General features: G+C 36.6%; 1 protein-coding gene across 1 annotated transcript in view; it reads left to right on the top strand.

The window, feature by feature from the left end:
• LOC147077096 (cholesterol 7-desaturase nvd-like) overlaps positions 1–12372 on the top strand; it is a 29972-nt gene extending 17600 nt beyond the window's left edge. Inside the window, exons 5-8 of the mRNA XM_085940991.1 lie at positions 5411–5516; positions 7573–7703; positions 7920–8090; positions 10908–12372. Of these exons, the coding sequence (XP_085797117.1) occupies positions 5411–5516; positions 7573–7703; positions 7920–8090; positions 10908–11087 (588 nt within the window). The 3' untranslated portion in view covers positions 11088–12372. The remainder of the gene's footprint in view (positions 1–5410; positions 5517–7572; positions 7704–7919; positions 8091–10907) is intronic.
• The last annotated feature ends 5177 nt before the right edge of the window (positions 12373–17549 follow it).

The following is a 17549-nucleotide window of genomic DNA, read 5'->3' as shown; positions in this document are numbered from 1 at the left end:
TATTATCCTTTATATTTATTTTAAACATTTGATGACTGCATAAAGTATTTTTATTAAATAAAATAGTATTCTTTTAAACCTCTCGCTCTAATGTTTTAGAATATAGTCATATTTAAGTACATCTTATTATCTATTATGACTTCGTTTTATAGGGTATAATTGAATTTTAAAAACTAACCAACACCATTTTCGTCATGTCGGTCAGGTTTTGAAATACAAGAAACACATAGCGCGACGAGTTATATAGGTACGTGAGAAATTTTAAACTTGAAAATATCATATTCTTTAACATTAATTGTCTTGTTTATGTTTATACCATATTCTCCACACTTAAGAACTAACCCTTGTTACAGTCTTACCCAGAAAGCTACCCACTTCCCATTAGTTTTGTATTTTCTGGATATAATTTGAATACGTGTATTAATTAAGGCGCTAAGTACCAAAATAATAAAAACTGAGATTTTTATAGAAAAATGTTCTACATACCAACGCCAATAACTTCAACTATAGTCTAAGTGCCTCAAGCAAGTCAAAAAATACAACAAAATAATTAAACCTGTCGTCGTTGTAAGTCCGTTGGCGTGTTTTATTTATAATGGTGTAAGTAGCACTGCAGTGGGCAACGGCATTCAATATAAAATAGCTGACGATGGTGTGTTGACACTTGCGAGTTCTTAATACCTAAAATTATAGAAGCTGCCGTGATTGCTTCACACTCTAAAACTACATTTTTCAAAAGGTCTGCTTCATGAAATTTTACTGCAATGACTCGGTATTTTGTAACTACAGGCAATACTACTTTTTGGTACTTAGAGCCTTATTTAATACACGTATTCATTTACTTTTTCGTCTCCACGGCCAAAGGAATAGTCAAATTTGTCCCAATTTATACTAGCTCCAATGATGTTATCATCATTGACTAGCACCCTTATTTTAGTGCTAGCCAGCTCTAGATACATTTTCACCGCCTCAGGATACGCAAGATTAAGACAGGATTATTGCACGAAGCTGGACGGATAAGTTTATAAAAAAGCCACGTAACATAATTATTGCGACCTAATTATGTGTCAGTGGTATTATACACCAAGGATGCATGCACCGAAGTCAACTCAGGGACTAATGCACTCGATATCAGTGCAAGCGTAGTGCATTTATAAGTGCATTCATGGTGCATTCGCAGTGCAAAGTGAGTTGAGTCACGTACACTTTTAAATAATATTTGCTATCAGTCACAATGATAGTGTCATGACTTTATTTATTATTGATTTTTAAGACCATTAATATGGACGAAGCATCTGGAAAAAAAATGACACTCACTTCTTTGTCGGGTCTGCCAAATGCATTGATATACTAATGGGTGAATCATATGCTTCTTAAAATGACGCCCGATTTTCAGCGACTCGGCCAGTGTTAAAACTTACTGTTTTAATATCAGCGGACTTAACTCGATATAAGCTCACTTAATGTTTGTCTCGAAAACGACCTGGCAATAATTATGAGTAAGCCCGATCTAGCTTGTATCTTACTCTGCTCTGTCCGGTCAGACATGAATTTTTGGTAGCCTGCAAGCTTTGGGTTGCAGCACCCTTAGGGTCACTATTCCAAGAACGCAAATTTAGTTTTACAGCCAGGGCAATACGGGTGAAATTCGGAAATCCATGTTAACGGTCTCAACCAATGACATTATTAATGGACAACGCACTCAATACAGTAGCTAGCAATTAAATTCACGCACAGCGACATTCGCACATGTATAGGTAGACGTCACGCAATTTCCATTATGCGATATCACGCATCGGGAATTTATAGCAATATCACCTTTATTGTAATGGCGTTAGAATAGTGTTTCTAGTGTCATGTTCATTTGAGCGAATCCGTTCGAACCGAACCATTCGGCAGACCCGACTAAAAGCATCGGGAATTTATAGCAATATCACCTTTATTGTAATGGCGTTAGAACAGATTATGCCATTCGGCAGACCCGACAAAAAAGTGAGTGTCATTTTTATTCCCAGATGATTCGTCCATATTAATGTCATTGGTCTTAACGCATTATACCTACAAGGAAATATTATAAGACGATATTCATAATATCTTCTTTTGTGGTACATTTTTAAAATGACACTTGTATGGGAACTCCTCATCTAATAGTATATCAATGGCCAAATGGCATAATCTGTTCTAACGCCAATACAATAAAGGTGATATTGCTATAAATTCCCGATGCTTTTTGTCGGGTCTGTCGAATGGTTCGGTTCGAACGGGTTCGCTCAAACGAACGTTGACACTAGAAACACTGTTCTAATGCCATTACAAGAAAGGTGATATTGCTATAAATTCTCGATGCGTGATATCCAGGGCTCGAAATGAAAAAGTTTACGAACCGGAGCGCTCGACAATTTTCTGAAGAACAATACATGGTTATCATAGTTAGAAGACATAGTTATCAAATTTTATGTGTATTTCATAAAAATAAGTGCGTTAGATTTTCTATTATATGGCCTATCTAGCTCAGACGGTCAAATTATTTATTCCAGCGATAATTTTACCGATTTCACGAACGGGAACGGCGCTCCGGTGCGCTCCGGTCCATTTCGAGCCCTGACGCCATTACAATAAGGTGATATTGCTATAAATTCCCGATGCTTTTTGTCGAGGTCTGCCGAATGGTTCGGTTTGAACGGGTTCGCTCAAATGAACGTTGACGCTAGAAGCACCGTTCTACCGCCATTACAAGAAAGGTATAAATTCCCGATGCGTGATATCGCATAATGGAAATTGCGTGATGTCTACCTATACCAGTGGCGAAGGGTGGAGGTAGGCTGTTAAGATCCGCCATAAACAGTGCACATTAAACTTTTTCAGACATAGATATTTGTTTTCATTGAAATAAGACTACAATTTACAGTTAGTGTTGGTTAGTTTTTAAAATTCAGCTAAACCCTGAGAAACCAAGCCATAATAGATAATAGTCAAAAAATACATGTCTATCTATAAAATATCTAAAATTATGCAATTAAATCATACATAACTTTGAATATTTTATAAATAGAATAATATTTTTTATTTATTATAGTTTGGTTTAGTCAGGGCTTAATGAATTTCTATTATATGGCCTATCTAGCTCAGACGGTCAAATTATTTATTCCAGCGATAATTTTACCGATTTCACGAACGGGAACGGCGCTCCGGTGCGCTCCGGTCCATTTCGAGCCCTGACGCCATTACAATAAAGGTGATATTGCTATAAATTCCCGATGCGTGATATCGCATAATGATACTGCGTGATGTCTACCTATACACGTGCGAATGTCACTATGGGCGAATTTACTTGCTAGCTACTGTATTGAGTGCGTTGTCCATTAATAATGTCATTGTTTAAGACACATTTACCCAGTGACTTTCTTGGACAAAATGCCACCCCATTTTTTATCATCCTTGAATGACTCAAATATCAAAGAAATGTGTTGTATGTTGTATCACTTACAAAATATAATTACCACTAAATCTAGTAATTTTATTTAAATGCCATCTCTGCTTCAATTGGCTTCAATAGACAATATTGCGAGTCCACGGTTTCAGATGCATTTAAAAATACACAACTAAGTAACTGGCAAAAATATCTTTGGATATATTTAAAATTAGGTAAGTGTATGTACCTACCTATAATTCAAATATAATTCGCACATTTGCACTTGTCATTGCTGGTCATCAAGGACGTTGCGTCCAAGGACAACGGAAGTAAACTAGACATCGCGAACACGAAAAAAAATACAGTCCTGTTAAACCTTTTATGTTGATTAATACATTTTGTTTCCAACCAGTGAGTTGATTTTTGAATGGTAAGATATTTCCGTTATTACTAAGTTTTGTAACTATTTCTAAGTATTCCTAATGATTCTCCTCAATTTGCCGCCCTTCGAATAACTGCCGCCCCCAAGCGACGCTCAATCTGCCTACCCCTACGGGACGTCACTGCATTTACCCCTTGTGCTTAAATCTTAAACCGTGGTTCCCCGCATTTTCAAATACTCCACATTTTGAGTCTAGCGATAAATACCTGCGCATCTATTCTATACACAATACTGCTTTCGGCCGCTACGGCAGCTATCTAGGGTGGGTTTATATCTAAGTATTAGCACTAATTGTAACAATTACAAAAAGTTAGCTGTAATTGTTAGCACCTCTTTTGGCAGTGATAAAATTTAGAGCGAGATAGACAGTTTTGATTGTTTATTCGTCTAACTTATAATTAATAATTATAATACCTCAATACAAATATGTAATACATACTATCACTTTATCACTTTATAGGTCGATAGTTAGTCGCCTTGTGTATAGAATAGACCCGCTGGGTTGCATGTATAATTAAGGGTATTCACCTAGGTACTATTTATTGCGAACTGTCACATTCATAAGTGGTTATTGATGTAGCCTTCTTCTTCTTATTGTGCCATCTCCTAGCGGAGGTCGGCCACCATCAAGGCGATCTTATATTTGTCGTCTGCTACCCGGAACAGATCGGTGGAGCTGCACTCGTACCAATCACGGAGGTTCTTAAGCCACGAAATGCGGCGCCGTCCTCTGCTACGCTTCCCATTGATCTTTCATTGAATGACAAGTTGGGGAATGCTGTATTTTTGTCCTCTCATAATGTGGCCGAGGTATTGTAGTTTCCTGGTTTTGATACTACGTAGAACTTCTCGGTCCTTCCCCATTCGATTGAGAGCTTCAACATTTGTCACCCGGTCAGTCCAAGGAATTTTGAGGATGCGTCTATACAGCCACATCTCGAAATGTAGCCTAACCGTCATAATTATTAGGATCATGGTACCCACAAGAGGGGGGGGGGGTTAATAGGGATCTAGCCTAGGGACCCGGCGCGTGGCGGATCGACCAGATAAAATATATAAATACACATCTTAAATTTGCTCTAATATTAACTATTGTGTTCATAAACATTATTTTCATTCGATGTGTTAAAAAATCGCTAAAAATACACTGAATTTTGTTTAATCTCGAACTCCATTTTGAAAACGCTACAGTAGTACCTTAGCGATATGTAGGGGGGCTGCCAACGATCCTGGACTGAGGGCCCCGCTTCAGGATGTGGGGACCTTGATTAGGATCGCTATTGTCCATTTGAGTCGTCCTCGCTGTTTTATAATTTAGACATGCCACACCAGAATATTAAATATTAAAGCAAACATTGGATGCACCAGATGGTTGGGTCGATTCATGTATGCCACGGGTCTTCCAATTACCACGGACCTAGTGTGTCGAAGAATGCTGAGAGGAATACACATTGAGAAGACTGTAATTTTAGGGGGAGGTCTGGATTCGAACTCGGGATAAAAGTTATCATTTTCTAAATTCTGATTGTCCAATAATTATTAATAACGTTTTTCAGGACATTGCTGAGAACGGAGCTGACGTGGCACATCTGAACGGTATTCACCGTGATCATCTCTTGGCAGGAGGAAGACTTCCGACTGTAGATTCTTGGAATATGTTAGGTGAGTATTTAATAGTATATCAATCGAAGGGTTCAGGAAAGTTAACATCTTAACACGTTAACTGGGTGCCATATTAAAGTGAATACTCCACCTACCAAAGGCAACCCCCAGTGCGACTTTCATTTCGAGTGCTTAAAGTCAGACAACGTTATCTACAAAAAAGTGTTTTTTTTTTTTTTTTGAGATAACGTTATTTTACATTTACGGCCACATGATAGTCAAACAACGTTATGTCAATCTTTTATAATTTCTTATTAAATCGTCAGTAAAGTTTAACGCTAACTACATAAGTTACCCTTATTTTCATATTTTTTAAAAACTATCCCTATAAATTTTAACATCATCATAAGCAAGATAAATGTACAATACACAATAAATTATAAAATATTAACATTAGGTTTTAAATAAACATTTCCCTTGTTGAGTTACAAGAATCTAAAATAACGATTTTTGGCTCTCCTGTAAAGTTGCACTTTTGTAGATAGTGTTGTTTGACACTAAACCCTCGATTTATCAATTCTAATAAGTAGGTCACTACGGTCGTTTCTGGTACTAAACCCCGCATTCAATATAACGGCTACTACATTCCCCGCACCAGTAATCCTCCTTTCACATTATACGGTTTTGGCCGTACGGAAAAAAATCGAACGGTCAAAATCCGAATCGGCAACATGTTCATTCTCTTTTCTCACTATACGGTTTAAGCACGGTTTTTCCCATCACGAGCTCCGTTTGTATAATGTAATCAAGGCCTGAACAAAAACGATGCATGAGTGCGAGTGAGAAAGTATTCGGCACCCTTATAATCTCTGCGACACGCGCTAGAGTAAGATAAAAGGTCTATATATTTTTAAGTTGGTTTCCAAAAATATCGCCGGCAAATTGTGCTGAATCGCTTCACGTAGCGTGTTGTTCGTGTTGCTAAATTTGCTATTTTTTGTGTTAAACATAAAGTCAGTAGTAAATATTTTTAGCTAATTAAGTAGGAAAGGTGGTTCTGCATGTTGTATTAAAATATGGTAGCCGTACTGATAAGCAAGAAGATGGTATTACGTTTCATAGGTAAGTTGATACATGTTCGTGACAATTTATTTGTATATTATTATTTATTTTAATATCAGTGACCTAGTGTTTCTTTAAAATAACTTAAATTATGGATATATTTATCTAGTTGGTTGCATTTTGACCGCTTAAAAATACTATATAACGTAAAAAAACAGTAAATTATATTTTAATTCTGAACGTCTAGTGCGAGCACTTTGGGCGAGCACTAGCGAAATGGTCTATGGTCTCAAACATTTATAGGCGAATGCGTTCGCTCGCCCACAAACCAAACGCACGGCACGTAGCTTAATTTAGCAATGCAACGGGTGGCGTCTATATGTATCTATAGTCTATGAATGTAATGTAAATTTCACGTAACGTGAAAAGGGCCATGGACTGTATCATTGTCGACTCAAGTAGAAAGCCGATACATTCACAACGACTGGTCCTACTTTTTACGCCCCTTCCGTTGTTGTCTATGGATGACCTGTCATTGTTCTATAGAGTATAGAGTGCTCATACTGACGCGTCTGTCGTGTTCACACAGGGAATGGTTTGATATGAATAGATAAGTTACATGATAAGTAATACACTAGCATTAACACACCTTCTTCAAATGTAATAATGGATAGATCAATGCTACATATTTTTTTGGAAATCGATATTACCGGTTTTTGTGTGAAGGATTAGTCTGACTTTGACAGCTGATGAATAACAGGAATGTAGGTATATTATTTTATTTGAGATTTTATTATAATTCAATTTGAAACGAGAAAGGGCGAATCAATATGTCAAGCAGTCTGGGATCTGATTTTGACAGGTGAACAGTGGCCCACTCGTTACTTGTGCAAAAAGATATGCTCAGGCTTTATTAATCTAGGTATTATAGTATATAGGTATAGTAGGTATACCGATAAGAAAGCTCACGGTGAGCTGTGCTACGGTGAATGTAATAGGTACAAATTACATATTGCAGCCATGATAATTAGGAAATTTTTATCGTATTTTACAGGAAAGCACGTGTGGGGTGGCAAATGGAGTACTTCGGAGACACACAAACACCAGGCGCTGATCAACTTCTTCCACTATTACCAGCTACTGGATAAGATATCGGTGTTTTACATGGAAGTCAAAGCCATCCAGGTTGGTCCAGATCCAAAGAATATGGCAGGTTGAGTGTATTATCGATGTCACATAGTATGTGGTTCATTGTCCATTAAGAAACAATCATGACACCAAGTTATGAATCATGAAAACTTGCTTATTACATAATGAAACTGTATCCACCCCATAGCATTTTTTTTGTCTGATTCACATATTTAACATTTCACTAAATCTAGTATTGATTTTTATACACAGCTTGGCCCTGGTTACGCCCAAATCATCCTGACGTACCGAGGCTTCTCTGTGGTCATCCTGCAGACAGTTGTCCCAGTGGCACCGCTTCTTCAGAGGGTCATCCACCGCCTGTACGCCCCAATAATCTTCAAGCCCTTCGGAAACCTCTTAATGTGGAGTGAAACGATAATGGTAAGTTCATTTAGAATGCTGTACCTTAGAGCTGAAAGTGCAGAAGTCATATAAATTTTATCATTTTTGAGTTAGTCAGTGAAACGGCAAATAATTTTCAACTATAGGCGCAACGAAATTTTGGACTCGCTGCCATTCAGAGAGAGAAAGTAGAGCTGGGAACACGACAATTTGTTTCGTGATGGCGACGGGGGTATTAATTCTTAAATCGTGTAAAGATGACTAAAAACGTTACACATTTACTTTAAAAAGAAAACATGTCAATGAATATATTATTATTGTTACTAATAGAACAATAAACAGAACATTAAATGGACGCATGTTGGATTTATATGACAAATTATATTTCGTTTGGCATGCGTCATTTGCACCCGCAACCCGCAATCCGCGCATCGCCTAGCCACGATCTTTTTAGACCATGCCTCAACTGAGGTATAGCCTTAAGTATGCAAATTTAAATGAGTACCTATTCACGTTCTCTTAAGGCTATACTTCAGCAGCGCGCAGATTGTGCAAACGACGCGTGCAGAACAAAACATAATTTGTCCTAAAAATTCAACATGCGTCCATTTAATGTTATGTTTATTGTTATATTAGTAATAACAATATATTCATTTACCTGTTTTCTTTTTCGAGTACATGCGTGACGTTTTATAGTCATCTTTACACGATTTAAAAATATATTCCTCCTACGCCATCACAAAACAAATTGACATGCTCAAATCTGCTCTACCTCTCTCCGACTGGCAACGAGTGCGAAATTTCGTTCCACCTATTGTTGAAAACTATTTGCCGTTTCACTGATGTATGCTCTTAATGCTGAAAATTTGGGAGTCCAATGTCACATAGTTTTTAAAATACTTAGGTACTTCTAAAACAACGGTAGTCCAATCATTATACTATATATACTTAAGAGCTGAAAGAGTGGATGTCCAATATAAGTAATTTTTGCTTTAAGATATAGCAAAAAGATTAATTAATTGCAAAAGAGCGGAAGTCCAACATACCGAGTTCGAATGTGAGTTAGTATTTTAACTAAATTAGACTTACTACATATTTTAAAACTGCTCTCCTGCAAAATATGGAATATGTGACTTCCAGACATTCAGCTCTAAATCCAGAATTTATTTCTCAGTAATCAGTATGTCGACAGCTCTGGGTTAGAGCGCGGTGTAGTGTTAAATAAAAAGTTCCGGAGCATTTATTAATTATAATATTTTAGGTACCCCTCCCCCTCCATTCCGAAAAAGTTAATAATCCAGTCCGAAGTTATGTGGTCAGTGAGATAGGTGTGAATGGTGAAATTGGATAAAGCGTTTCGTGTCCAGAACGTTGTACTTCGCAGTTCTTATCACAGTTCACCATGAGCTATTTTATCGGAAATGGGTGGCCATTTAGTATTGAGATCAAATAATTCATGTCTTGTTGTTTTTATTTAATAAAACGCAATTTATTTTTGTAGTACTTATTCCACTTTTAATCAATAGATTAGGACTGGTTTCGTCCGCCTCAGAGGGACATTTTCAACTGAATACATTTTTTTTAAAACAGAAATAATATAACAATAGGTACATAAATAATTATCCGTCCAATAATACCTTCCCAATAACAGATTAATTTAAAATTAATGAGGTTGGACATTAATATTTCATACTACATCAGGGGCATTAAACAAATTATGAAAAAAAAATCATGTTTTAATAAAATACGTAATAAAACCTAAAAAATGCAATAAATAATCAAAAGAAAATTGGTAGGAAAGTATAATAGAAAGACGATCATGTCATATAGATTATTTATATAAAATTCCGAATGATTTAAAAGCAGGTAAGCAAATAGGTGCTCGTATGTATCTATCAGTGGCGAAGGGTGGAGGTAGGCTGTTAAGATCTGACATAAATAGTGCACACTAAACTTTGTCAATCATACATATTTGTTTTAATTAAACTAAAACTACAATGTGTAGATCAGCGATTTCCAAACTGGACTGTAGCAAAGGGAGGCGCGAAAAGTTTAACACAAATGTAGCCACAGGTTTGCAGTTTGCAAGTGCATAGTTTATAAAACGGCAGCTAGTTATAAACTACATAAAAAACAGTTCTATAAAAGTCAGGTTGTTTGCAAACCTGTATGAAGATATGGAGACTAATTGTATTATACCTCATTTCTATACTATTGTACATGGCTCCCACAAGAGGGGGGCTGACAGGGATCCAAACTGGGGGCCCGGCGTTGTGGATCGACCAGTTAAGTGAGATAAACACACAACACAAATTCGTTCTATTAGTAAAAAAGTCGCCTGCGGCGCTGTTTCGGTTGCATGATATTATCATTTCATAATATATCTGTATGTGTGATATAATTTTATGTGATTGTGTGTGATTGATTATAATTCACATGTGGATTTTTTTTATAATTATTTGTAGTGTATTTCCTGACTAATAAAAATGGCTATATGGAAACAAAAATCTTCAATTTTGGTTGAATCGAACTGAAGAATAATATAATACTTTGTCAAGAAAATCAATGCAAGTACTGCTACCATTTCGTAACATCATATTATGCAAAACGGAATTTTCTGCAATAGATGCAATGAAATCCATATATCGAGCCCGTTTAGTAGAAAAAAAGCACTTTGTGTAAAAATGTATTTAATGAAATAAAGGGGGGGAGGCGCCAAGATTAGATTGTTTTAAAAGGGAGGCGTAGTAACGTAAAGTTTGGAAACCACTGATGTAGATAGTATTCGTTAATTTAAAAATCAATTAAACCCTGCCTAAACCAAACCATAATAGATAATTGCTTTTTCCATTGCAGTTTAACCGAGACATGCAGGTCTGGAACAATAAGATATGGCTGAAGAATCCGCTTCTGCTGAAGACAGACAAACACATAAAGGCGTACAGGACTTGGTGCAAACAGTTCTCTACGGAAAACAGCATCAGCTTCGAAGACGCCGTCAGAACGATGAAGGACACCAGCAGTATCGACTGGTGAAGATGGAATAACTCCATCATTATTTATTCCGAAGAGTCAGGAGCCTAAATGACGTAGGCCGCAGGGGTCGCCAACCTTTTGCATACCATGCGCCAATTTTTTCACGGACGAGTTCAGATGCGCCATACAACTCAAGCACCTTTTCTACCTTCTTACGTTGACGGTTGGGGTTAGAAAATAGGGATAGGGGTAGAATCTGCTTCACTCGGGGGAGGAAAAGGAATAACTCAGTCACGCAATTAAATTAATTAATTTATACCAGTTCAAAAAACAGACGTTTATTGGAGCACCAATCTACAATAGTCAGAAATGATCTCTTGGACGAGAGGGTGATCGCTGTCGTGGACCTCGCTGATGGTGCTACAGCTGCTGGACTATTACTGAGAGCAGCAGACAATTCTTCAAATTTGAATCAGTTATTCGCGACCTTATTTTGCTTTTAATCCATTTCATGGGTGAAAATGTTTGTTCACATCTATATGTCGATCCAAAGTAACATATATAACTTTTTTAAAATATTCTTAGCTTTGGGAAATGTTCACAGGGAATGAACGCCAGAAATCAATGACGTCCCAAGACAAAATGGCGCCCCTAGGCAGTGCCAAAATGCCGCCACATTTTTTTATACAGTACTTTTTATCATCCTTTATGACTCCGATAACTAAGAAATGTGTTGTATGGATACATAACTAACAAGATCTAAGTATGCCACTAAAATTAATTTAAATGGCATCTCTGCTTCAATAGACAATATTGCGAGTCTACGGTTTCAGATATCTACATTTAAAAATACACCTGACAACTTCCAAAACTATGACTGGCAAATATATTTGGATAAATTTTAAATTAGGTACCTATGCACGTGTCATTGCTGTTCACCAAGAACGTAACGTCCAAGGACAACGGAAGTAAACTAGACATCGCGAACCCAACAAAAACATAAAGTCCTGTTAAAACTTTTATAGTACCTAATTAATGTATTATTTTGTTTCCAACCAGTGTCATTACTAAGTTTAGGTAGCTTTCTATACATACCTAATAATTCTCTTCGATTTGCCACCCTTTCGGTAACTGCCGTCCCCAAGCGACGCTCAATCCGCCTACCCCCGCGGCGCTCGTGGTGCAGTGGGTAAAGCACTGGCCTTCCGCCCGAGCGTTCTGGGTTCGATTCCCTGTGAGGACACAATATTTATGTGTTTTTCTCAAAGCCTGGGGGTTTGTGATTGTCCAAAATTACTAACAACCACCTTGTACGAAAATCAAGGACATGGTTATTAATAATTCTAAAAAAAAAACTGCCCACCCGGACGGGACGTCACTGCCAGAAATTAATTATGTCAGAAGTATTTTGATCATTTTACTTTTCTGAAAATTATGTAATTACAGCAATGACATTAATATGGACGAATCATCTGGAAAAGAAAATGACACTCACTTTATTGTCGGGTCTGCCGAATGGCATAATCTGTTCTAACGCCATTACAATAAAGGTCATATTGCTATAAATTCCTGATGCTTTTTGTTGGGTCTGCCAAATGGTTCGGTTCGAACGGGTTCGCTCAAATGAACATTGACATTAGAAACACTGCTCTAACTCCATTACAATAAAGGTTATATTGCTATAAATTCCCGATGCGTGATATCGCATAATGGAAATTGCGTGACGTCTACCTATACATGCGAATGCGCGAATTTACTTGCTAGCTACTGTATTGAGTGCGTCGTCCATTAATAATGTCATTGAATTACAGTACCTAATAAAACTAAAAAAAGTAATAATAACAGACGAATAATACGTCGCACAGAATGTAGGCTACTGAACGTAAAAATGAAAATAATCGGCGCCCGTTAAGTAATAGTAAGTTATTCTACGTCTATTTTTCGTAACGCTTTTACGTCGGAGATCATGAGTAAAACATGTTCCATGTTAAAAATTGTCACATATGCATTATTATATCATAAAAAAAAGCGTACCGAAAATCATGACAGCATTTTTATTGGAATTATACCTACGACAATGTGTAAATAGGGAATGTCTATTTTGAAAAAAATATTCGAAATATCTATTATTGGGTTGTTTCAGAGGTCATCATCGTCATCAGAGGCGCGACAACCAGGTGTGGGTCTTGGCCTCCTCCAACAGCTCCCTCCACCTGTCCCTATCCAGTGTGGCCGCTTTCCAATTCGGTACCCCCAGAATACTGCATCTTTGGCCTGCCTCTTCTTCTACGTCCTATTGGATTGCTGGACATCACTCTCTTTGCCGGTTCATTGTCATTCATACGGTGCACATGACCTAGCCATCGCAGTCTCCCAATCTTAATTGGTTGAACTGCGCTGCAATCTTCGTACAGCCCGTAGAGCTCAGCATTATATATTCTCCTCCAATTGGTGCCGTCCCCGATCGGTCCATATATACGGCGGAGAATTTTTCTTTCAAAGATGTTCAGGGCTCGTTCATTTCGCAGAGTTAATGTCCAGGTTTCCGATGCATAGGTGAGCACCGGCTTTACAAATGTCTTGTAAAGAGTGCTTTTAGTTCGGCGAGATAGTATGCGGGACTAAAAATGTCTTAACAGGCCAAAGTAGCATTTATTCGCAGACATGATTCTCTTGTTGATTTCTTCTGTTGTTTCAGAAGTGGGGATAATTATTTTAATTTTATTTATATTATAAGGGAGTTTTATGTAGTGCTATTTTATTATTATTATTAAAATAAACTGATTTTAAATTAAATATTTAGTTATTTATTTTTTTATTTAATACCATTTCCCTTTCATCGTAAGTATCGATCAAAGAGCAACGATACTTTTATGACGGCCCTAGCGACGAGTGGCCTTGTGGAATGTTCTTTTGATTAAAGCGCGGAGAGATGTACTATGCGGACTGTCCAAATTACATTTAATTTGAAAGCAATGTATGCCTCAGATGTCGGCATATTGTGTTAAGTTTCAAATATGTTAATATAGAAAACGTCATAGCAGCAATTTTTTTCTGATTCCCACCTAAATTGACATTTGTGTTCAGTATTGTTTGGAACCTCACCCATGGTGGCCGCGTTGGACTATCACGCCGTAGGTCCCAGGTTCGAATCCTGGGTCTGGCAAATACACATGTTGTTTTTCAATTTGTGTCTCTCAGGGTATGGACCTAATAGGTTGAGCAAGTGGCTGATATCCATTTCTCGTAAAAAGCAAAATCTGTTAATACAAACCTCAACTCTGTGGAGGCCCATATGATCCTATTAGGATCGGACATGGTCGAAAGAATTGTTTGGAAAATCATCACGGAATACACAGCTGTACAGCGTATACAAATTAATTATTGTTATTATTAATTATTATTGTGTATGCTTTCTTAATAGATACCGAAAATACCGGTATTTTTAATTTTGGAAACCGGTATTTCGGTATTAATAAGTAGGTAATTTAATACTGGTTATGAAATACCGGTATTGCAATCCTTACAATATGTGCGCTACTGCTAATACAACATACCTATATGCAGTGACGTCCCGTGAGGGTTGGCAGATTGAGCGTCGCTTGGGGGCGGCAGTTACTCGAAGGGCGGCAAATCGAGGAGAATCATTTGGTATATATAGAAAAAAATAGCTAAAATTATTTTGTTTACATGTTGTATAATAATAGCATAGTAAAAATGGTGTGAAAATAATAAATCTGTGTATTGCTAAGTGGTACAAACCAAATGTGTCAGAAATATCAACCAAATATTTATATCTACATTTAATTTGGTATTTTTTAGTTGTAAATATTTTGTTAGTAAGGTCTCCACATACAACACAATATTTATTATATATTGGAGTCATGAAAGGATAATGAAACATAGGTAGGTACTGTATCAAAAATGGGACGGCATTTTGGCGCTGCCTCGGGGCGGCATTTTGTTTACGGACTGCACTGCCTACATACGTAATAAATGTTTACGGAAAGTAATAAATAAAATGCAATAATACAAAACAAAAATATTCTGACTCAAAGTTGACTGGTTTAATTTCTATCGAAATGGTCTAGAGCAGGGTTTCCCAAACTTTTTCTGGAATGGAACACTTCGCAAACCCGGAATTTTAACGGAACACTTAATTTATTTTGTAGGTTATTTATTAGCGCAGCTAAACGTTCTGCCAATTTTGGCAACTGTCGTTAAACTGAGCGTAGTTATACGCAAAACAGCCAAGCCACACAAACCTCAAACAGAGATAGAAGCACTTTTATGTAAAGTGTGTTTCTTTAAATCCACAAAGCCTCTGTATACTATTTATACCTTTTGAATGATAGATAGAATATATTTATATGATTTTGTGTAACTTATAAAATCTATGTAATTTTGGTGTTTTAGCACTCCAGGCTGTTTTGTGCAAAACGGGTTTTTTAGAATGTTCATTCTTGAATGCAGCCAACTCTTATTTTTGTAAGAAAAATCGTTATTTTTGCATATATTTTCTTAAAAAACCCCTTCTAAGTTTTTCAAGTATTATGGGAATTTCAAAATTCTGAAAATAATTCGAAAAACTTGTAAATTATACATTAATATTTATCTGCCTGGCACTATTTTTTATATGAAAAATCTGTATATTATATTATATATGTATAATAAAATGAAAAACATATAATGTAATTGAGAAAATAATGTTTATTAATTGAATGTAGAAAAACACAGTCAGGATTTTAATAATTAGGTAAGTACATAATATTATCATTTGGCTGCTTTTTGCAGAACGAATATGGCATATTTTCAGAACGCATTTATATTATGACATTTTTGTATGACAGCAGCTTGGTTGCTTTATGCAAATCAAAAATGTCATATTCTGCGATTTGCAAAATCTTTAAAACGGATTTATATGAGATTTTTGTATGACAGCAGCTTGGCTGATTTGTGCAGAACGTACAACAAACGTGTGAGATTATGGAAATCACAATAACTCGTTTTTTTCAAAATTGTGGCTTGGCTGCTTTGTGTATAACTACGCTCAACTGACAAGACGTCAGCTGGTCAGTTAAAAACAATATAGGTACCCCATATTTTTCATGAGCACGGTGTGAGAGAAGATGGTCCTCCGTCTGTACCTAGATCATGGCCCCCACATCCCGAAGCGGCCCCCCAGGCTAGGATCTTTGGCGGGCCCCTACTTATCGCTAAGGTTAAAAGCAATGTGACGATCTACAGTTGCATATTCCAAATGGTGTTCGAGGTAAAATGAAGGGTATTTTTAGCGATTTTTTGTATTTTTAATACACCCACTTTTATGTTGATATGCACAATTATATCGACAATAATCAAAAATTGTAAGTATGGCAAAACCACATATTACTAAATGTTATTACTAAATATTTTTTTACTATTAGTGCATGTTTGTGATGTGTGTTTATCTCACTTGGCTGGTCGATCTCTCACGCAGCCCCCCCCCCGTAAGCCCAGGCCCCAGGCTAGAGGCCTGTCAGCCCCCACCCCCTTGTGGGAGCCATGACCTAGATATTTGAGGTCATAAACATCACTGGAGATTGATCATCACTCGCCTTTCAATATGAAGTAGATTCTTTAATTATTTTAGTTTTACTTATTTTACTTCTACTTAGTAGAAGATCTTTAAATGTGTTGCAGTGTATAAAACCTTTCAAAATGGTCGCGGAACACATATTCAGGTTCAGCGGAACATAGTTTGGGAAACCCAGGTCGAGAGATAGATCCACAGCACACCTGAGTGAAATCTATAATTATTACGTAGGTACCTGCCTTTGAAACCGGTACTACAGATTTGGCCTTATTTATAATATCCAAATCAAGGTAATAAATAAATACCTAAATATGTAATTTATTTAAATTTGGTAATAAACTGCCCAAAGGTATTAATAATTATTTTGTAGTTTCAAAAATGGTCAACAAATTAAATATTATGTAATGTAGATATTACATTTATTTTTTAACATATTGTGGACATTACAAATTATAAGTTTAAAACGTTCACAACATGACATTTAGAAACGAAGATATATAAATATAACAGTACCTATTACAGAAAAAAAGAGATAGATGAGTAGATAAATTAGATAGGTACAAGGAAGTACACCGGATGAGTTAAGCAGACCCTAATTTAAGAATTTTAAGAAAAAAACGTCCACCTAAACTCATTCTCACGTAGGTGGAATATATCAACACCCGAAGCAATTTTGTTGAACATAGTTATCGCCCTCCCAATTGGCATTACCAGTGGCAGGTTGGTTCTGCATCTTGGGAGAATAAACAACTGATGGTCTCTATTTCTAAGATAGTTATCAGGGACTGCCCTGAATGGCAGAGTTTTCATTTATACCTCGTCTAAGTCGAAAAAAATACGTAGCTAAATAAAGATTTCTTCTAAATTGCAGACTGCAGTATGTAAGCATGCCTAAGAGAAAGTCAGTTAGATAAAGCCACGAATAGTATCCATACAACCTCAAGTAA

The sequence above is a fragment of the Rhyacophila brunnea genome, unplaced genomic scaffold, assembly GCF_057557595.1.
Source record: "Rhyacophila brunnea isolate RB1 unplaced genomic scaffold, BYU_Rbru_1.0 scaffold_13, whole genome shotgun sequence".
In the NCBI taxonomy this organism is placed as follows: Eukaryota; Metazoa; Arthropoda; class Insecta; order Trichoptera; family Rhyacophilidae; genus Rhyacophila; species Rhyacophila brunnea.
The sequence above is the reverse complement of the archived record's forward strand: the minus strand, read 5'-3'. Positions and strand labels throughout refer to the sequence as shown.